Below are 23,145 nucleotides of genomic sequence, written 5' to 3' on the forward strand. Positions count from 1 at the left end.
AATCGTAGAGATTATGTCCAACTGCTATCAAATATTTGGCAAAATCGTCAAATGGGTTTTTTTTGCTTTGAATGTGTTTACAATAAAAACAATTCTAAACGTTAACAAGAAAGCTTTATATTATATATTTTTTTTCAATCAAGTTTGCATGATTCAAACACACAACAACCTTTGCATTGTGGTCGTAACGGGATTTTCTCGAAACTAGGTCAGTTTGCCGCTAAACTCCTTGTTTACTAATTTTCCACTGGCAAATTGCGGGGGGGATGAAGGCAGACGCGAAAATGTTCACTTTCTGCCGGCAATTAACATGCAATGGTAATGGCGGCCGCCGCTAATACCGCAAATCGGTACCGAGAGTAAGGTGTTTATCAGACAGCAGCAGTCTTTTGCGCACACAAACGGCCTATTTACATCCACGCACTTGATCTGGCAGCCTCCCTCTCACGCTCATCTAATCAGTATGCAGCGAGTGGGTACTCGTGCCTGCGAGAGGAGTATATCAATATGAGCTAAGTGCCTGTAATCCTAGCCTAACATTACGCACACAGACACACACACACACACAAATGCAAGTGTTGCATTTTGTTGTTTCACAATCAGTTGTCCTTGAAAATGTGTTATCTGCCAGGAAGTAGCCTGCTGTTTAGTGATCTTTATGCGCTTCTACCGCACTTGACAGCACATCACCTTACGCGCGATGCTGCTGTCTGGCCACATGTCGGGCTTCTATGATAGATTTTTTTTTTTTTTTAAGATTTGTTATTAGCATCCTTAGAAATGTGCAGAGTCAGGTTGGAGCTGAAGCCAGTGAAATGTCAAGCGTCGAGGAGTCGGATTGATGCTCCTTGTAAATTATTCCGTTTGCCATCATAAAACTTTTATTTTGAAACATTGTTAGCTGCCATACCAGTGTAGAGAATTCAATGACTGTATAAGACTAAAATGACACAAATCAAGAACATGACTTGCAAATTGGCCCACGTGTTTTTGTTGTTTTTATTCTCCGACCCCTAAAAATGAACTAGCCTAACTGCAAAACATATCAATCTATCGGGAATCCATTAGCGGGACTATTGGCCAAATGACTGTAAACAGACTTAGACTGAGACTATTTTTCCCGGCGGGTTAGAGGCTCCCTGCGACCTTCACATTTACCAAAGCCACCTTCTGCCATGCCGGCGAGTCGCAATCGAGGAGACCATTATGTAGTAATGCGCGAGGTGATGCATCGCCGAGGAAGAGGTGCTTGCAGACCGGCAGAAGGGGCGGGGTGCCCAATTGGGGTCCCCTGGGAGCTAGCTGAAGCTAAAAAGACACAAGAAACTCGTCAAACACAAGAATACCGCAATTAGATTACAAGCGTGTAAGCAATTAAGCGCTAATCCGCCGCCATGCGACTTGAATGTAGCTTCTGTACAGGATTAGCACGTGTGAAATTAGGCACAGAATGGGGGCAAAGGCGACCCATATTCTACTCTGGGTTCTATCTTCAGCTATTAATCTGCCAAACGGTGTAAACATGACACAAGCGTTGGGAAGACTTGACATGTTGCCTATAGGCAAACACACACTTAAATACCCGCTGTGCACAATTGCATTGAAATGGTGCATTGAAATGAATCAGGCTCCGATATGCTTCAAAACAGCTCAATCAAATTTTTCATTGAAAAAAAAAAAAGGAAAGAATCAAAGTCAGGTGTATAATTAGATTAGTATATGTTAATTTGATTGTGTGTGTGTGTGCAAAGAGAGTCACAATCAAAGCACATTAAGAGAAACAAAATAGGTCACTCCTGCTATGGCGGAACTTTTTGTTCTTCACCAGCATCTCTTGTCATCATTACTATGGTGACTTGAACATGTTTTTGAAAAGATTTTGCTTGGGCGGATGGTTTGAATGGAGATGCAGCTATTTCTATGCGGTGACAAAACAAAGTGACGCTCGCCGTTGGGTTTAATCAATGTACCATTGAACTGTTGTCGTGGTGTTTGGTGAATCTGTCGAGAACCAAAGCAGCCACAGCAGAAATGGCCGCTGCTGTCTTTTTTCTTCTTTCTACCCCCTGTAGTAGCTTTCAAGTTTCTCCACCCGATCGCAATATACTTTTGAAGCTCCTATTCGTTCCTCGAACTCACCAAGCATTTCTGTCAATAGTCCACCCTAAAATAAACCATAGTCGATATTGGTATTGTGTATATCTGTGGTCTACGTCCTAGAGCAATATTTAATTAAAAAAAATAGATAAAAGAAAGAAAAAGTGAAATTGCCAAATTGGTCTGCGCCAAAACTGCAATGTGAAGAAATAAAGTGGAAAATAAAAAGTCTGCGTATGTACTTGGATGCTTCTTTTTAGTGTCCTGCCAAAACATTTTTAATGGGTCTCTTGCATCCATTTGTGTCTCAGTGGGGTAATTATCTCATTAAAATAGTGATTTAAAAATAAATAATACAACTACTTTATTGACCCCTTGAGAACAAACCCATACATTTCCAAAGATTTGAAGATAAAAGTATGGAACGGTCCATCAATAGACCGATATATTTATGTTGTTAATTATGATGCATTATTGTATACTCACACCAGGTGTTAGCATGTTAACACGATTAATTCTCATTAGAAATTGCACCAGGGCAATATGTACTGTTTGAAAGTATCTGCAAACACTTTGCCAATTCAGATTGATGACTTGCTACATGCACGCGTGCAGGGCAGATGTCAAACACTTTTGCATCATGTTAGCATCCCAAATTGATAGGTGGCATCTGTTAGCATATTAGCACTTTGATTGTCTTTGTTGCCGTATGAAAGTGCCTTTGCAGGGTTCTGTGTGAAAGGCACATGCAGAGACACCGTGTGAAAGGCCACGCAGACGCACCGTTTGGGTGTTTTATCTCCACAATGTGCAAGTTGATACTCATTCGTCGTTTTATGTTCTCGTCGTACGCTTTGATATGCTCTCGCGTGCCATAGTGTTTTATGTCCTTTGTCTTTCATGAGACCATTTAGAGAAGATAAAGGGGGGGGGGGGTCCCGTTGTGAGCGCTGATTACCCTCTGCCCACTTGAGATTGATAGCAAGTGACACACGTGCGCACACACACACATCCGTCTGCTGTCTGTGCAAACTGATTGATGACGGTTCCACCCAGACTACGTTCGGCCCGGCGGCATACTTTCACCGAGTGCGTACACTCGTCGGTGTGCGCCAGTGTGAAAGTGCGTACGGCAGTTCCCACCTGTCTTAATTAGCCGGGCCTATTAAGACAGATTGCCTGATTAAAAAGCATTCCCCCAACTGTCTAATGGGCGCTCGCACTGTGCAAGCACGTGTGCTAGCCATGTTCCATGTAGTTTGGCCAAACGGTGGAGTCAGAGGTGAATTCTTAATGATTGACAGGTAAACTAGTCCAAAAAGGACAAGGACACACTTTGTTGTGTCATCATAGTTTTGTGTTTGCCATGCTTTAAACTGCTCAATTAGTTCCATTGCATTGTTTGAGTTCTCCTGTTTGAACAAGTGTGTGGTACATTGTTCTTGTCTTTTATTAATATGCTGAAGTCCTAGTAGAAAAGTCGTGTCCAAATGTAGTCCACCCCCGTCTTTGGAAATGTCACAAAGCTCGTCTTCTGTGACACCCCTGAAGTGCTTTATCAGCCATCACTGTAAATTTGGAGAGTGCGTCCGCCGTCGCCAACGCAAACCATGAGCGCAGATTAATGATTTAATAATGCTTTTGTCCTCGTGGCGGAAGTGAAGTCGAGTCCACTTAGAGTCTCCTCATGTTAGGTTTGAGAGCTCCGCTGTGGAGAATGTACTCATGAGGATTTATTCTGATTTATACAATGAAACCGAAGCAGTCAATAGAAAGCAAAATTTCTCATGCTTAGCCTCCGTGCAAGTTGGCCAAGCTTAAATAATGTAACTTGACTTGAATCAGCCTAGCTTGGGGTGACTTAGCCCTCCAGCTCGCCAAGCCTTAGAAATTTTACTTCAGCGACATCTTATGCTTCACTTTCTTTTGGAATCATATTGTCACTTTGCTTCAGGTAACCTAATATTATTACTGTTAGCGTGGCTTCAGGTATTCTAGTTTCAGCTAACTGTGATTGATTAGTTAATTTTGGTTAGTGTTCATTTAATTGGATTTCTTTAGTCAGCTTGGGTTCAAGCTCAGTTCCTTTTGCTCAGCTTCAGATGGCTTTTTGCTTTATTCTACTCACCTTAATTGAGCTCATCTTCAATTACGGTTCACACTGCAACTTTTTAGTCAGCACACACGATGCTCTATAGATTTATGATTTAATTCCTCTTTTATTATTAGAAGGTCTTAGATATGCTTACACCTCAACTTTATATGATGCACTGCTAGTAATAATGTCACTGCCAAAATGAAGCGACTTATTTGGAATACAGAGTATATTTGTTGGCCACCCGTCACAATTATAACTCAGGATGCGCAACAAGCGGCCGTGTTAATCCATCACAAACGTCCGCGAGTCCCCCGGGAGTCTGGTGGCTTTGTCTGTTGTTTATTATAAATTCACTGCAGTAATGTTTTACTGCCGGTGCCTTTAAAAAAGTTACCACGCTAAATAAGTACACTATTAGTTTTAATCTAGTGTGTATTCACAATCATTTAGTGGCAGTCAACGCAATGCTAAATTTAAACAATTATTTTAAATATTAACCTCACTGTATTATATGTTCTCGTGTACAACAAGGTGGTCAATTCCATTATTTCTTTGTGGGGAAAAAAGTACTAATCAATTGCTTTAAGATGAATGCCTTGTACAACTCTTAGCAGCCTCCATTTTCTGGACTACAAGTAGATGGCACTCAAGGTATTGTGGTCCATTGTGCAGGGTGTCTAGTTATTTATGGGATTGTGATATTAATGCAAAATGAAGGTTAAGCACAGCTCACGAGAAGGCGGCCCACTTGACATACTACAAGCTAACAATGTAAAAGCTCTGTGTGGAAAACAAATCACATTTCACTGTGTTGATTCAACTATAAATCATGTATGTTCACTGGCGGGGGAACGGGGGGGTGTCGGGGCACTGCCCCCCCCCTCCCCAAGGGCAGATTATTTGGGTATTTTCTGATTTTCTTTCCCCGGATTGGTTGGGTTTCTTTTTTTTTGTGTGTGGATATATTACATGGTTGATATATCCTTGCTGCCACCCCTCCGTTAAGAAAAAAAAAAGCAACCTCCGCCAGTGTCTATATTTGCGTTTAGTGTAGGTAGTTTCGAGGGCGTCGTCAGCCGGGCCGCTAACTGTACTAACCACTGTGATATTGGCTAGGTCAAATCCTCTCGCCGCTGGGGAAAGCTGTGCAAGAACTATGAAAACGAATGATCATTTGCTCCTTCGTTATGTGCCATTGAGACATTCAGAGCATACTGCGTATAATAATAATAATGACACTAATAATGATGATAATCATCATAATAATCACTTCATGTCACAGCAGGAAAGCCGCACAATTAGACAGTCAGCGTCTGAATGTACGTGCTATAATCCCGGATTTACCAGATTGCAATCCAATCATCGTATTTTGAGTCGTGGTGAAGCAGCATGTGGCTCATTGCATCAGGCTATTCTTGCACACTGTGTTCCGAGCGTGTTGTGAGACCCTTTTAAAAGCTGCCGCTGTCGTTCTGTGACTTTTTGGCGTCTTCCTTGGTGTTTATGGCAGTGTTATAGAAATGTGTTTTTGTTGTGTGTTGCAGGTTGTCAGGCAGCAATGTACCGTCACCTGTCATAAGCAACAAAAACTGGCTGCGCTTGCATTTTGTTACTGACAACAACCACCGGTACCGTGGTTTCAGCGCACACTATCAAGGTGAGTGAGCACACACAAAATATTGGATCACCCTGTCACCAATTTGCCAGTATAAGTATTTGTACATACAAAATCTCGACTCTAATGTAAGACCATTGAATTTTCCAAGTTGTTGTTATGGTTTTTTGAAAGGTTATTATAAAACAGATACAACAAGCACGCCAGTGGAAACATCATAAATCTCTCTTTCATATTTACAACCAGCCAACCATCACTGCGTTCGATACGTGTATTATTAATATCCGCGAGTAGCGGCTAGTGGCTAATATGTGACAGATTTATGATCCCCAGTGAGAATATTCCAAATCTTATATTATCTCTTCATTTTTTAGACATTTCAAACTTACGTGTACCCAGATGGTCTCAATGTAAAGTCATTTATTATTATATTTTAATTATAATGATTCCCCAATGCGAAGCTCTTATATGGTTGTTATGATCGCATATGGCGCCTCACATATCTGTCAGTGTTTAATTAAGTTGATTCAAATCAGCAGTGGTTTGGCTAATGATGTGGAACCAAGTTAAAATAGGGGATAGTGATTGATTTTATTTATATAATTTATTTTTTTTTTTTTTCATTTTTTTCATATTTTCATTTATCAGCAAACCTTGTTATTCTTGTAGAAATCCTTAACATTCTTCGACTTTTTAATTAACTAAACATGAACAAAAACAAATTTTCCACAAGCCTGGCGAAAATCGGTATTTTTTAACGTTTTACCATTTACGATTCTCCCTCCCGATTGGCTGACTGACAAGCTGACCGCCTCCCCTCAGGGTCGGCCTAATTGATCCTGATTGATTGCCTAATTCCGTTTTAAAAGGTTAATCAGGGTTGTTAATGAAGGGTTGCGGTTAGAAAAAGTTCCTTGATTAATCAGCCGCCGGTTCCTTAACGAGCTAACGAGAGCTGTCAGTCATCCCCACTGCAAAAATATTATGATTATTGATTAGAAGGCTTCATACACTCACATCCACTTTATTACTGCATAAAAGAAAATGTCAAACTATTTTCCGTGTAGATGGTAATCAGCATTTTCTGACTAGCTGTCGAAACAAGCGCCACAATTACAAAAGCAAAATTGCTGATAGCGAATCGGAACCCAACGTGTTTGCTGTTACTTGTAAATGATCTAAATTTCCATTGCCTCGCCCTTCAGTCCCTCCCTCCACGTCGGTAGTCAAGGTTAGTTCAGTTAAGCAACACAAAACAATCCCAATATTTCTTTATTTTCCCCACTGCCCGGAGAGACAACATGAGCAAACATACTTTGGCAGGCAGGCGTCGCTTTCCTAAGACGCTCGCTCACTCGCTCGTTCCGAGACCTCCCGGCGAGGCTTTGGCACTGCCAGCGAGATGGTCAGGCGTTCTTTGTGCGACTCTCTGTTTTAGTGTGTGCCTGTTTGTTGAGCCACAGGAGGTCAGCCAATTGGCTCGCATATCCATCTAATTGTGCTTCGGCTTTCCGAATTACGAAGCGGTGAATTAGACAAGAGTGGGGAAACGGTGACATTCAGCCAGGCTAGCTTGGCTTTGTCTTAATATTTGCCCTGCTGTTGTCAACTAGTGTCTAATGAGCATATGCACCGATGCCGTGATAGATGCTCAAATCACTCACGGCCAAAGAGACGTCATTTTAAATGCCATTCGGCGCTTAATTGATGAGAGGACATTCGCACCCCGGTCGCAATAATAATCATATGATGGTGCTATTTATGATGATGTTTGGTTGTCGTGGTGTAGAAATGATGCTTGGCTGTTGTTAATTATAATACATTGTCGATTGGTATGAAGTCTACTACTCAATATTGATCAAATACATCCAAAAATAATAGAATGCTCCATGTATTAAATGTGGTTATAAGATTCTGATTGACATCCATTTTTTCCAGTGGTGAATGAGGTACTAGCCCTTAGGATCATGCAGTGCAGCTTGTACAGCCAGCATTCCATCACCACACACAAATAAGCAAAGTGAATAATGTGCTCTTAGGCCTTGGCCTTGTCAATTACTATTCCATCTCGAAGGCTTGAATCCCTTTGAATAATAGCCTTCTTTCAGTCAGCCTTAATAATGCGCCGCACAAGGGAGGTCCTTGACACGCATGTCACATTCTACCTAAGGCATGAAGCGTGGAGCAGGTTACATGTGGTGCTTTGATGTCCTTCGGCCTGGGGTGGTCATGTGTCACGCGGGAGAAAGGAAAACATGTCCCACTGGTCATGGGACTGCATTGGTGATGCTGTTATTATTATTATTATTATTTGTAGACATAGATATGTATTATACTGTTTAATAAATACAATCATTTCAAATAATATAATGCAATTCATAAATGTATTGGAAAAATTCATTTTAAAATGTTTTAATTACTGTATTTAGCCTCCTGCTAGTGCGAACATGAGAAGAGATGTCCAGGCGGTAATTTCGTATAATCAAGGAGACGTCTCGAGATTTTGCAACTCCCCATCTCACCAGTATGATTTCAAAGACCTTTTGAGTTTTGTTTTTTTAATTATTGGTGTTTTAAAACAATAATTGTTGCCTTGCTTGGATATTGGTGAATTAGCATTTGAGGCCTCAGGGCAATTACACAAAGGGAAAAGGAGAAGAAAAAAAAAAGCTATTAAGCGTGGATTAATTACGGCCCAGGTTTGATCTTTTATTCATGTACGGATCACATCCAAGCGAATGCACCATCGACTGTGTATGAAGATGCATTATTCGCAGGCGATGGTGGTGGCTGCGGCTTTTACTCATTCCCACCGGTAAAAGGAATAAAAGAACATGAATTCCATTAAAGGTGGAATAGCGGCGCACTGCTGGAAGTTGTCAACATGCTCACAAAAATAAATGGCGACAGAAATTTTTCAGTTCAGGTTCCCTGGAAATAGGTCAACATTTGGCATTACTGCTGGAGGGAGCAGGAGAACCTCCAGGAACGACTCGCACACATTTGAGACCTTTTTGAGGGACTTTGAAAGCATAAAGTCTGTTTTTTACTCGTGGACTTGCCAGCGCTTTTAAAACTTTATAAAAGCCATATGCAAATTCAAAGGTAAAAAAAAAAAAAAATCTGTAATTTGGTCCCTGTTCAGCAACATTAACATCAGTGAAAGTGAAATTTTAACGGTGCCAGCGGAACTAAAAGTTTGGCAGAGCTTCCGGCAATTTTCTCGTTCTACCTGTAAACTTCCCAGTTTTAAAAACGAGAACTTTAACCTCCTGGAAATCTCCCGTGTCTAAACCGGTTAGGCGGACTTAAAAGACGAGCGACTTCCATGCGTTGCCGTGCAGTCAGATGCAATAACATCTGAGAAAAAGAAAAACTGGGGTCCTTTGAGGATGTCTTGTGTTAAATACGGCATACTTACCAATTGAAATAAAAAAAAAAAAGCCATTTCAAAGGCGACTTGTATGTCAATCTAGCACTTCTAGTATGTGCCGTGCGATTTTGCAAGTGCCAGGTGCCAACGATGGCGTTTCCTGCCCAAAGGCGCCAGCCACCAATCACGGCGCTTTCCTTGCCGCCGTCCCTCGGCATGACCTATTCATGAGATTCTGTGTCTGCGGGGTGTTACGATCCACTCATAATGAACAGACGACGGCGCAATCCTTCAACCCGTCGCCATGGCAAGGGTCCACAACGACTATCAGTCACTCAAAAAAGGGCAGCACAAAATGGCAAAAATGGAGTTGGCGTTCTCCTATTTTGAAAATTTTTTTTTCCTTCGCCGTGGCAGATAGTAATTGCCATTCTCACGTGGCCACATTAGAACATACACTAAGCTGAAATGTTGTGTTTAAACGGTGCTTGTTTGTGTGTCTGCCTAAATAAGCTCCTCAGAGAACGTGGTGATCTAATCATAAAAGCTCGGCGTTGTTAAAATGTGACTTTCCTCCAAATAAAACGATTCAGCCCTCTGGGTGCCCCCTTTGCTATTACGCTCTTCTAACGTGGTCTATTAATAAATAAAAATCGAACCTAAATTCTCCTTAAGAAGCACCAAGCTAATATTAGACGGCGGACCAGCTTTTTGCCTCACGAAATTTGACGGTTGCTCGAATTCAATCCATTTTTTATTTTTTCACTTGCTTAGTTCTATACATCTTGCCCTCCATCTGCCGTGAGAACGTCGCCATGGGGATGTTTAACTTTGATGCATATTCGCGCAGGTTTTAAGATGCACACTAAACACGGCCAATGAATTAGCTGGGACGGATACAAATTGAATTGGTTTGCAGATGAATATGAAATAATATTGTTTCTATATAGTGGTCAATTCTAATAACTCTATTTTTTTTTCTTACCTGACTTGCTTTTGTTGTTACGCGAATGCGGCACCCTGATATGAAATTGATGTTTATTTATTTGCCTCTCATTTTCTGCTTAGCTTGCGTTCTTCCCTCTCTCAGCATTGCAAGTGGAGGAGAAGCGTCCGCTTTTTACCCCCCCCCCCCTTCCTGGCTTGTCTCTTACGTCCTTATTATGATTCTTATTCATACCTCTTTATCCAATCTGTTCTGATTTCTTTCTTCTCTCTCTGTCTTTTGTTCTCTTCTGCAGTGAAGCGCTCAGTAGATTTTAAGTCGCGGGGCGTTAAATTGTTCCCTGGCAAAGACTCCGGCGGCAAGTTTTCAATCTGTGAGTTCCCATCTTAATGTCACTGTGGCTAATGAACTAACATGTGCTGATTGCCTTGCTTCTTCATGTCTCTGTCTTCCTTTTGCTTGCTTTTTGCTTAAAAAACAAACAAACAAAAAATGGCTTTTCAACACTTGAGTGCCTCAGATCAATCCAATTCATCCAAGCTTATCTGAAGCACAAATATGTTGAAAATCCTTTTGAAGAATGACTTATTTTGCCTGTTTTGTTCCTTGCATCTGGATTTTCTCAGTTTAGCATGTCTTCCTCTAATCATGAGCCTGATCAATTTTTGGCTGGCCTATTTCGAACTTTTCAATTCTCCTCCCTCCGTCGGTGTGTCGTCTTTGTTCGCAGAATGCTACTGACACAGGCTTCTCCATTTACATTTAAATTCCGCTCCTTTGTCTATAGCCGAGAAACATCATGCGCCTTAATCACTAACTTGTAAAATCAGGACATATGAATTCATGGAGGTCTTAAATTAGCAAGGACCACAAATGCAAAGTAGATATTATTTTTAATTATTGGGGCTTGCAATATTTTCTTTGTTCTGACACCTGGATTGAAATAAATCCTGCCCACTGGTCAGCCTCATCGTATACGAGGGCGAGATGATCACATTGTGGGCCGCGAATGCTTCACAGGGCATCTGACAGTGGTTAGATGCGTTGATATGATTCCATGTGGAGTAAAAGCCACATGGTTAGCTTTCCTTTTTTATTGTTATAAGTGACTTGCCAGTCATTGAAGCTGTCAGCGGTCACGATAATCACATATACTGCTCTAGAGTGCTTTCACACATTTCTTTTTCAACTCCCTCCCTGTACTTTCTCTGTCAGACATGCTGTTTTGAGATGTATTTTTTGCACGTAACCACGACGATGCACACTATTATTTTTGCCCTTTTGCTTCATTGACGCTCATTTGGGGTCCCGCGGCCATGCGCGGACACACTCGTACCGTCGTGCGCATCGTTCCAGATGCATGAATACGAGCCAGCGCTACAAGAGTGCGCTCGCCGGCGCTTTTTTGCCTAATTGGATTCAGAGTCCCGTCGTGATCTATTTAGGAATCCAATGTTTGCTCAAAGAGCACAATGTTGTCATTAAATAAGAATGAGCAATGTACTTCGAGAAATATATACAGACGCGCTGCATTTCTGCAAATACTGTCCTGGAGCGGTTATTTACTCAACACCAGGTGGGTGGAAGCAACCATGAGTGAAGATGCATTTATTTGGCTCAATAATCTGCTATTGCAGTTTCCCAAGTGAACTGAAAAGTTAACAAAAGTGACTTTAATGGAGAAATGAAACAAAAGTTGGTGAAAGCACCACAACTTTTTGGAATGACTCCATGTCAGTCGACTGGAAAGCGAATTTTAGCTCCGCGCTTGAATTTCTTATTGAAGTTGCTGCTGTTTTGGTTAGCAACCTTACTGCATTGGCGCAAAAGTTACTTCAAATTATTAATCGGAAGTTCACCATCGTTTTCTTGTCCCGAATATGCCCGATGCCGGTTGAGTTAGTCAACACATTCGTGTTCCTAACAGGTCGCCCAGTCACACTTCCACAGATGGCACTGCCATGATCGCTTCAGATGTTCATTTTCTCCTTTCTGACTAGCTTAGCGATCAAAGTGAGTATGCACGCGTGTCGGGCGTAACCCGGCATTTGCCTCAACGTACGTATGCGCCTCCGTGGCGCCGTTTACGCGCCTATAAGTTAGTCCCTCCGGGGTGCGCCGTTCGAATAGTCCAGATGGCCAAATTAGCCGCTCCAGCAAAGCAACAAACTAGCCCGTCGGCAAAACAACACGCGCGAATCCACTGCCACCTGCTGAGTGTACACTGATGCATTTTTTGCGCTGGCCACGATACCCCAAACAAAGAAATGCCTGCTTGTAATGTTAATGTCAATTCTGCCATGTTAAGTATTTGGAACATGGATTGTGTAGCAGCCAAATTAGGAACATCGTCGCTATGCCAACGCAAATTGCGGCTGATGATTGCAAACAACCCTGGCAGCTATGACTCCCGACGTATTGTGTTTCTTTGACGAGTAAAAACGAGAAAAAAAATGGTCGGACCTTCTGTCTTGGAAACTTTTGACAAGTAAAGTCGCTACCGGGCTTCCCTCCCAAAGCTGCGGGGTACCAGAAGACAAACATTCATATTGTGAATAATAAGATCTAACATCATGAATAATAGAGTTTGTAATTTATCTTCGGTTCAATGGTAACCTATTTCCGCGGATTTAGGAACTCATTAAGTATTATTTTCAACAAGTTATTCAAATGATCTTCAAGTGTGTAAGAAGGCCAACTTCCTGAAGCCCTTCCTGAAGGGACAACGTGTGTTACTGTAGCGCAAACATGACACACCATGGGGTTGTTACTTATTCACGCATTGATGATATTCCAAAGATTTAACGGGGAGAGAAAAAACAAGTTTTGCACTTTAATCTCTCATTCTTGCCTTGACGCGGAAAACGTATTCTCCCGGCGGACAATTGTTTTTGTTGAAACTTTAAGGATTTTGTGTTTAATTTTTTAGCACTAAACTACCTGCTGGTGTACTTTGAGCAGTTACTTTTTGTTTCTGTGTAAGTCGTGCCAACGAGTAATATTAGGGCTACACCCACGAGAGGCCAGACCTCAGCCGAGTCTGAAAAACTGGGTAGAATTTGAAATTCACTTTTCAGATCGCGTCTCCTTTAATCTATGTGATATATTGGGAGAATGTTTTTCCATTTGTATGTTTAGCCACCTGCTTGTCTGTGCATGAAGTGTGTATTTTTAAACTAGCCGCTTCTGACTCTTGTGTCCCTGCTTATCCGTGTGTCCTTGTAGTAAATGAAGGCGGTGTGCGCCAGGCGTCAAACTCCTGCCCTGACCCTGGAGAACCTGAAAATGGTAAACGCCATGGCAACGACTTCAGGTATTGTCTGCACTACACATTGGTCTGTTGTTGTTCCTCAAAACCTTTTCTGCTAACTTGTCTGTTTTTTCTTTTCCACTTAGCATCAGCAGCCTGGTGCAGTTCACCTGTGACGAAGACTATGTCCTCCAAGGCAGCAAGAGCATCAGCTGCCAGCGAGTGGCCGAGGTCTTCGCGGCTTGGAGTGACCACAGGCCTGTGTGCAAAGGTAAAAAAAAAATAATAATAATTACATGGTTGATGTACTTTCTGGCAATTTGGCATTGACGTTCGGGTATTGTCTTTCCATCACAACCAAACTGTAAATAGACAATTTGGGCAAAACCTTGTTTGGCCAAACATACTCCAGTTTTAGGTTTTTTCGGGCTGGCCCGCACTCGCATACAAAAGCCACGCGATGCGAGACGAAGACAGAGGGCATCCGTCACTGTAAATGCCAAAGTCGTTTGTCAACGTTGGCCTTGGGATGGGCTTCAGACTCGGGGGCACGAGACATACCACGAGACGGAAGACAAAATTTATGGGGTGCACGTCCCTTTGTGGGAGAATGAAAGAAATTATTTCATCACTTGACTCATAATAAATCAGGCGGATGCTCAAAGAATGAGGAAAGCATAATTGGAGATATGGAGAGACTTGAACAGTTGGATTCTTATTTTTAGGTCAGGGATTGTTGGACAGGTCGACCTAAACGTTTCGCTATCACGACCCCCCTCAGTTTCGGATTGGCTCACACAACAATCAACCCTATTATCAAAGTCATTATTAGAGATATTAGACTTCTTACGATTGGCAATTGAAGATGGTTAACGCCTGTTAGGGAATCATCATCACCCAAAGATGAAATAATGAGCGTTTAAACGCCTACCATTAAGTCTGGGACGTGACAATTGGTTAAGAGCGCTCCCTCCCGGGAAGCCACCAAATTTAAGAATGTTGCGTAACAGTGATTTGTTTGCAATAAAGCAGCGGCATTATGAGCAACTGCACAGCGGGCAACTTTGTTTGACATGACAGAGTGCTCCGTGCCGCTCCTCCGGTTGTTGCTTAGTAACAAGGCCATTATGTTCTCGGCCTCGCCGTGCGATGTACACCACGGGAATAATATACTCCGGGTAACGCTTAACCGCATATAATGTTAAGTGGCCGTACTCATTCACATTATAATGTGTATGGTGTTTGTCATATTTATGCGGCGTATGAAGAAGGGGTTCAACGGTGCCACGAAATTCAAGGATCCGTACTTAGCGTGGTTTCCAGGTCAGGTTTGAGTTCCCACGAAGGCATCCAAGGACCTTTTTACTTGAATATTTGACATTAGAAATCTCTTTTTTAAAAATATGCAGGTGTGATGCTAATAGTCTTTGTGATTAGCTAATACATCTAGCAAGCGGGTTTGTCGAGATTATGCCGCCATTGGAAAATTCCAGCAGCCTCGCCAACTGCTCTATTGTACCGCAAACGCACGTAATTCCTTTTGGCAATTTTAGTCGAGGCGAGGCGTGTTGAGCTTAAATTGGTGCAAACATGACTGCATTTGAAAAAGAAAAAAAATATAGAAAGGGAATTGTGGGCGGATTATGCTGTCAGCGAAGGTAGCATCACGGTGGGCTCCGGTGAATGTAAATGTCGCATCAGCTCTTCTTTGTCGCAGAAGAAGCTGAATGGAGCCAAACAGGCATTTCATCTTTAAGTCACTTGTACTGCAAAAAGAATGTTTTTTTTTTCCTTCACCTTCCTGTTACATTTATTTGTTTACCGCATTTTCACTATCAAAGAAATGCGGTCAGAGAATCATCTCAACTCAGCAAGACCTAGTTCCTGGCTAGAAAATGGCAGCAAAGCACATTTTTATTCCATTGGCCAGGACACAAAATCAGCAAATTAGCGAGTTATCAAACAGGCGATTGAGCGTGACATCGGGATCACTGTAATGGCAAAAACAATGCAATTAACTCAAAGCCGCTAAGTTCAATAACATCTGAGGATTGACCTTTTCTGTCCGCGGCACTTCGTGTGTAAAAAGGAAGCAATCTGTCGGCAAAGCATCCGGCCAGCTTTTTATAATACGCTCATTCGTGATAATAAAGTCAGCGGGCTAAATAAATAAATAAAAAATGTAAAGCAAAATAAATGGAGAGGAATCGTAATGATCATTTAGTCGCTGTGAAACTCGGCGAAATTAAACAAGGCAGATTGTCCTTCTGTCCACCCTGACTATACTTTTTCAAGACAGACAGACCAAGAGTCCATGTGGCTTGTTGATGAATGGACAGATGGTGAGGCCAGCGAGCCAGAACGATGCGCGTGTGCGTGCGCGCATTTGTGTTTGTTCGATCTCCTTCAATCACCAACCTGAATGAAGGATGCCTCATTGTCCACGTATGTGTAAAAAAAAAAAAAAAGAAATGAATCACTGTCTCTTAAGTTTTTGGTAGGCGCCGAGCCATTTACAGTTGACGCTCGGGATGCCTTGCCAACTTAATGATGTCATCAATCAGCCGCCAAACCGATTGGTCCATCCCTACTTATGTCGGGACGCTTCACAGTGCTCGTTTGGGAGTGCCGCTGTCTAACATAAAAAAAGAAACAAAAAGCTTTAGATATTGGACTTGAAACTTTTCATCATTTACAGAAAAGGAAAATGTAGCATGGCCAATTTAAAAGAAGGAGCTGTAGATGTCGATGATATTAGCCTCGTAGATTGCAGACTTAAAAGTGTATCATCATTTAAAACATGACACGTTTTCTGCGGGGGAAAAAGTCCCAAACACTCGCAAGGACACTCTCGTAATTAAAACCCCCGAAGCGTTTTTTTCCCCATTTTCTTTCTTTTTTTTATGCGTCCTAAAAATAAAAGATGCCCTCCAAAGCTTTTTATCATGAAGATGAGCCTACCTGCCGGCTTTACCTATCATATCCTTGAAATAAAATCCCCCCGGCCTTAAATAATGCATTCCCATTAATTACACTTTGTTCCACTGGTGTTGAAATTGCCATCCTAAAAGAACATTTTACAGGTGTTGATTCATGTCCTGTATACTACATTTAAAAGCTGAGATGGAATGTCACTAAATTTCATGATCGACCCCACATGAGATACACCTAAAGTGAAGGCCCAGAATAATTTAAATGGTGCCGTTGCTGTCACAGTAGCTGTTTGAATGCACAAGTGAGAAAGATACGGTCCAATAAATCCATTGTGCTTCAGTTGTTTCACGACACGATAAATCGATTGCGTGCAATCGAGCGCATTTAGAATGATGATGATCATTTGGGCCAACGAGCCTAACAGAACTTGATTCCCAATCAGCTCTGTGACCAGTTTATATCTCCGAAGTGTGTTTGTTCCAGGACCACCCAGTAACCTTGAAGGTCGAAACCCCTGGAGAATGTCTTTTGTGCTAGCATGAAGAACTCAAGAAAAAAAACAACAATTGTGGATTCCTGCGATAATAGACAAAGATGAAGACTAGTCATGAAAGAGTGTTAATTCTTTTTTATGCTGTTGCTATGGCAACACAGTGCCCCAATCACCTTATTGTGTGCCAATGTTGTGACCATCCATTCAGGCCGCCCTGATTGAGCTGTCAAAGTGTACACATGCATACTTTGTCACATGCAGATGTGCACGCACACACACACATTACATGCCGGTATGGGTGTATAGATTGCGGCGAGCCAAACACGAGAAGGTTGAGAGAAGATGCATTGTGTATGAGCGGCACAATCAGTCAAGGGTTACTTGTGGAGAAGCTGAGGGGCTGAGGGTCACCACGACACACCGGGGGGCTATAGATCGTCTTAAAGGGTCTCTTACTTGTTCCATGGAACACTTCATGGACACGCATTCTTTGAAAAAACACCCTGTGGGATGATTCAGTGCAGCGGTCTATTTTTCTTTTTTTCAGCTGTCAAAAAGTTGCAGGGACCCAAACCCTTAGGTTGCGTTCAAATAGTAATGTACACTATACAACAAATGTGTATATATATTTTTAAATGTATGTCTTTGCATATTGTGTATTTTTATTCAGCACATTTTCTGTCTTCGAAATTAATATGAATGAATATTCTCAGGCACTGCCCAACTTGCCCAAAATTCCCCACCGCCACTGGTTGCTTTTTCTCTCGTGTGATCCAAATGTTTTAAATACAAGGTTTTTTTTGTTTTGCTGTTACCGTGCCATGTAAAGAGAATCATTTAACCACAATATATCTGTGCAAGGCATCCATTGAGAATTTGAGATTAGCATTGGCAAAGATGTCTTGTTTTTTTTTGTGCGTGGTGCCTGTTTCACTAGCCGTGTGCCGTGTGAACAAACTAATTAAGGAACAAACGCCGCTTCAAACCAAGCAGAAAATTACCTCCCGACTCGACCCGGGACGAACCAAGGACGGCGCGAGTTGCGCTTCTTGATGGTCACACTATACGCCACCTAAATGAGACTTTATTTGCTGTGTTAACGACGAGTGTGTATTATTATGTCATCTGGCTGTAAATGAAAACGTGGAAGTTATTGTGTCCTAACTGTGAATTGTTATGTGAATTCAACCACTAATGCGGTCCACTCATTTGTTTTATTTTACGCTTGCGTGAGATCGACTTGATGCGGATACCTATCAGTCAGTAGCGCCATTCCGGCTAATCCCGTGCTATTCCGCAGCCGATCGTCTCCAATTAAGTGCGAGAGATGTCGGTGACCTTATCGATATCTTCTACCTGACCCCTCGGCTTGTGTACTCTGCAATGTTCAGTCAGATAAAAGTTTGAGAATCTCTTTTTGTTGTGGTTTGACAGTCAAGACGTGCGGCAGTAACCTTCAGGGACCCTCGGGGACCTTCACCTCGCCCAACTTCCCCATTCAGTACGAGAGCAACGCGCAGTGCGTTTGGATCATCACGGCATCCAATCCCAATAAAGTAAGTTGCTCTTTATTGACTTGGAATATCTCTCATCTGGGGTTTTACGATTTCATGCAATCTTTGTGGAATTAATGGTGGTTTTATTTGAAATGATTCAATTATACATTGAGGTTCACTGGTACAGAAACTTGTCGGTCCGAGTTAGCATCCACTGTAACTTTAATGCACATTACAAGCATGTACACGCTGACATGCTTTGAATCATTGAAAATGTTACTCGATTATAATTGACGAGGATTATGCGCTTATCGTAGACATGGAGTGCGGCTCTGCGATTGGTCGGCCTCGCGGAGCCGCCTGGATGAAAGAAAGCTGATTGGTCAGTTTGATGTCCCGAGAGGAACGTCGATTGCTATTTGCAGAGTGTGTGTGTGTGTGTGTGTGTGTGTGTGTGTGTGTGTGTGTGTGTGTGTGTGTGTGTGTGTGTGTGTGTGTGTGTGTGTGTGTGTGTGTGTGTGTGTGTGTGTGTGTGTGTGTGTGTGTGTGTGTGTGTGTGTGTGTGTGTGTGTGTGTGTGTGTGTGGATACATTTACTTTTATTTTATCTTACGTTTTTGGTCTTATTTGATTGCATCTGAATTCGATTTGCTAATGTAGTTTATCAAGAAAAATTGTGATAATTTTGTCAGTAGGGGGAAAAAATAGCAGCCGTTAACTTGACGACTAATAGTTTCATCACGAGCTGTCATTCCAGTTCCGTGCGTGAACGACAATAAAAATGGCCACGTTTTAATACAATCCCCGAAGCAGCCTGCGATAAGGGATGACGCGTGAGTGACAAATCCTTTAATTTCACTCCTAATATCCTTCGGTCTTCATTTATTTTTTACATCCTGGCAGGTTTTTTTTTTTAACGTTTTTTTTCCTCGTATTCGTATTAGACTCGTGCGATTTGCCACGTGAATTAAAGATTCATCGTTCCAAAACGTGATATGTAAATGTTCCATATTGCTCATGGATTTTGTGTCAGCGCCATCAGTCATCGTTTTCCCGCCGGGGGTTCAATTCGAAGAAGATTCCAGAAAGGTTTTAATGCCAAAGTAGCGCATCAATCAATCTGGTGAGTGGGGTACTTATCCGACATGTTTAAAGTTCTGAAAGTTCAAAAACAATCCCCTAACTTTTAAGTCACCTGAATCCTGTCTGTACTCATTAACCATGTGACTAAATTATGATCCAATCAGAATGTGTTGTACAATTGGATGTGTATATATAATCCTTTTGGTGATTAAAGCTTATGAATAATATTTTTAGTTGAATTATTTTACATTTTTGAAAGTTTTGTGTCGATTTAATTTTACCACTAATCATATATCACTAATAATGACATTGTCATTATTTGGCATTGATTATTGTGTGATATCAATGTCTTTGTTGAAGTCATATGTTTGTTTGGTATGATGTGATCTAGTTTAAATTTAGATGAATTGTTTTTATAGTATATAAAGTGAAGATGACCTCAGCCAATTATCCGAAAGATACATTACAGTAGCAGACGTACAGATTTCAACATGTTTTAATCCAAGCAGAGCAAGTTTAATAGCTGGGAGCGTATTTGCAATGACTTGCTCCTAATGAGCACACTGATGGGTGAAGGAGGAGCAGCTTGTGGAGGATATTGGATCTCCTCAGAAGGAAATAAAAAATGAACACCAACATCATCCAAAGACGACGGTAGAAGAAGAGAAAGGTGGTCGTGACCCGCACCGGGCTTGGAAATTGTCCCTTCTGAATTCTCCTCACTTTCTTCATTAAGGAGCCCAAAAGGATCAAATTACTAAGAGAGGAAGTGTCGGGTGTTCCACTCATGCGTCCATCTGCGAGGATGAGGAGCGGCAGGTTTTCTTCACGCCGACCCGTCCTCTCTGGTTTCTTTCCGTGGGTGCTTTGTCTCTCCCCTCGGCTGGGGTTAAGTGTTAATGGCCTTCTATGGCTCTCTGACGTTATTGCTTCATTTAGTTTGAGCGGAATGAGCCTTTAGAGCCAATTCATTCCCCCTCTTCTCATTTAACCTTGGGGATGGCGGCGCAGTAAGGCCGTTAGCAATGGCGCCTCCTTCCTCTTCATTCTTCTTCATCCTCCCCCCTTCTCATTTGCTCTATTTCATTGGCTCCCTTCATGGTCCCTCATCTGCCCCCGCGGCCGCCATTTTGAATATTCACTTAATGGCAACGCTGCGCACAGTTTTCGACTCAAATGGCCAAAGTAGATTCAATCAAAAGTTACTAACTAACTAATGTTCTGATTGTCAATTGGACTGCGATACTCCAACGATAATAATCGACGTGGCATCCCGAGAATCATCCCGCCCAAATTTCCACCTACCCGCTTTGCATCACTTCCTCTACCCTCACTTATTTAAAAAAAAAAAAAAAAATGTTTTACCATCACAACCAAAGGTGGCGCTTCATCATGCAGAAATCCAATTCTGCCGGCTCATTGGCCAGCAACCGTAGACGGACTGGCGAGAAGCGGCAGCGGACCGTCGAGGACGGTGAAGGGAAAGACGAATGCTCGCATGGCCTCCGACCGATTAGAGGCCAGCAGAAATATGTCCAAGCGCGCTACACCCAAAAGAATTCGTTACGTGTGCCTTAAAAGTCGGAGCTACAGATTTCACTTTTGTCTTTTCATCCTGTCGCACTTCTCGTTGCTCAAGGTTTTGTACACGCTTTCAAGTAAACAGACTCAACCTTAGTATTTTGATAATGCTTTTGAGGTCATCTCCACGAGTAAGAGACTCGAGATGTAGCCATTTGTCTGCATACTAATTGCTGCTGAAGCTATGTTGGAAAATGAAAACAAAAAAACAGCCCACTGATTGGTGAAAAGACCATCATCACCATTAAGAAGGCAAATTAGCAAACGCTAAAGCTGGAAGCGTGTTGGCATTGAGGTCACGTCAATATCTCGACTCTTTTAACAGCAGATTGAAGCCAGCGAGATGCTTGTGAAGTCCACGAGTGGGATATTGAATCTGGAAATCTGGAAAAATTCCCCTCCAGCAAGAGAGCGGAAGGAAAGAGAGAGAGAGCCAGAGAGCCAGAGAGATAGAACAAGAGAGCAGGCGAGCTTTCAATCTCTCCCCGAGGGTGAACTCAAGTTTGAAATATTCTTACGCAGTTCTCGGCGAGCATCAAAGATGTGCTCATTATTATACACCCACCCCCCTTTCCTCCCGCCTCCCTTTCTTCCCCCTAGTGACCATCATCTTTCTCCTTCTCGGGTTTCCTGTTCTTGTCTCTTCGTGGTCTCACATAAAACAGAAAGTGTTGGTTGAATAATTCTCGATCAGAGTCTTGCTAGATTTGTGCTTCTCTTCACCTTGATACATTTGTGAACTCTTTGGAGCAGTAAAATTCCCGAGAGATCTTGGGCCTTTCTTTTTTAATTATTCAATGATATGAGCCTGTGCTTTATTTTTGTGCCGGTATGATTTTTTTTTTTTCAACCATGGTTGCATATTTGGAGTGGCACGGTGTATTAGTGGGTATCATGTCTGCCTCGCACTTCTGAGGTACAAGGTTCGATTCCCGTTTTTCTGCGGCCTTCCTGTTGGCATACTCTTTTTCCTGTATGCTGCAGGTGATCCAGATTAACTTTGAGGAGTTTGACTTGGAGATCGCTTACGACACGCTGACCATCGGAGACGGCGGGGAGGTGGGGGATCCGACCACCATCCTTCAGGTGTAAGTAGCATCGCTTCATTTCCCGCTGGGGGAACGCCATTACGAGCGGCGATGATGACAGTGTTGGAAATGAGCCTTTCATTTGCAATTAGACTAAAATGTCACGTCTTTGGCAGTCTGTCGGGCAGTTTCGTCCCCGACCTGATCGTTAGCATGACCCACCAGATGTGGCTCCACTTGCAGTCGGACGAGAGCGTGGGCTCCATCGGCTTTAAGATCAACTACAAAGGTGTGTGCGTGCTCGTGTGGAGACGCCATCAAAATGTACACAAAAGATAATCAAACAAATGTGCATGCTCTCAAGTACGCAACCTCTCGAATGTACATCTCGGTGAGTGAAGAGCTTGTGAAGTACGAATCCTCACGGGTAAAAGCCCTCAGCGATATGCATCCTCACGTTTTCATTTTGCCTCATATTGTGTTGTTTTCCAGAAAATAACTTGACCCTATTTTCTTTGATGTTTCATTCTTTTGTTTTATTCTTGCTTCTCGGGCTCTCTCGGTCACTCCCTCCGTCTGATTCGTTGCCTTTTCTTCCTCCCCATGTTTCCATTCATCTATTATTAATGCCAAGTTCACCCACCTGGTAACACTTGGTCTCTGCTGCCAGCTGCAATGCACACACACACACACACACACACACACCCACACACACCGCTATAGATATGAAGCAGCACTGCAACATTATTGACATCACATTTGCATTAAAGATTCAGTGAGTTTGTGCCCGCAATATGAATACACCAATTCGGGCTGCACGGTCCAAACATGGCTCCATTCCATCGCTGAGATTTGTTTCTCCTCTGCAGCGGATATGAATCCACCCGAGCACATGTATAAATTTGCATTTCAGAATTTCAGCAGCCCCAATAGCATAAAAAGTCAAAGTGTTGTCGGATAAAGCCATCAAATATTATTTTGGGCTTGAGGTAGTATTCCTCTTTGAATTAGTTAATATGTAATATTTTGAACAGATAAAAAGTATTACTACACCGTAATTCTCGGGGATGTTCCCCCATTTTCCCGAGTCTTAATTCCGTCTCGTCTGAGATTTTATTTTACGTTCTTCATCTGCTGTTTTATGGCTTTTAA

The 23,145-nt window shown here is 42.3% G+C and overlaps 1 protein-coding gene across 7 annotated transcripts in view; it reads left to right on the plus strand.

The window, feature by feature from the left end:
• Positions 1–23,145, plus strand: part of csmd3b (CUB and Sushi multiple domains 3b) — a 180,343-nt gene that overhangs the window by 112,566 nt on the left and 44,632 nt on the right. For 5 of the 7 annotated variants that reach the window (XM_085900608.1, XM_085900609.1, XM_085900610.1 and 2 more), the window contains 7 exons: positions 5,740–5,852; positions 10,425–10,502; positions 13,355–13,442; positions 13,526–13,650; positions 18,241–18,362; positions 21,950–22,053; positions 22,170–22,282. In XM_085900608.1, coding sequence (XP_085756734.1) covers positions 5,740–5,852; positions 10,425–10,502; positions 13,355–13,442; positions 13,526–13,650; positions 18,241–18,362; positions 21,950–22,053; positions 22,170–22,282 — 743 coding nt within the window. The remainder of the gene's footprint in view (positions 1–5,739; positions 5,853–10,424; positions 10,503–13,354; positions 13,443–13,525; positions 13,651–18,240; positions 18,363–21,949; positions 22,054–22,169; positions 22,283–23,145) is intronic. The other 2 variants (XM_085900613.1, XM_085900614.1) reach the window with 1 other exon arrangement.

This window comes from Syngnathus leptorhynchus, chromosome 20 (assembly GCF_054491065.1).
Source record: "Syngnathus leptorhynchus isolate UIUO chromosome 20, UIUO_Slep, whole genome shotgun sequence".
Classification (NCBI taxonomy): domain Eukaryota; kingdom Metazoa; phylum Chordata; class Actinopteri; order Syngnathiformes; family Syngnathidae; genus Syngnathus; species Syngnathus leptorhynchus.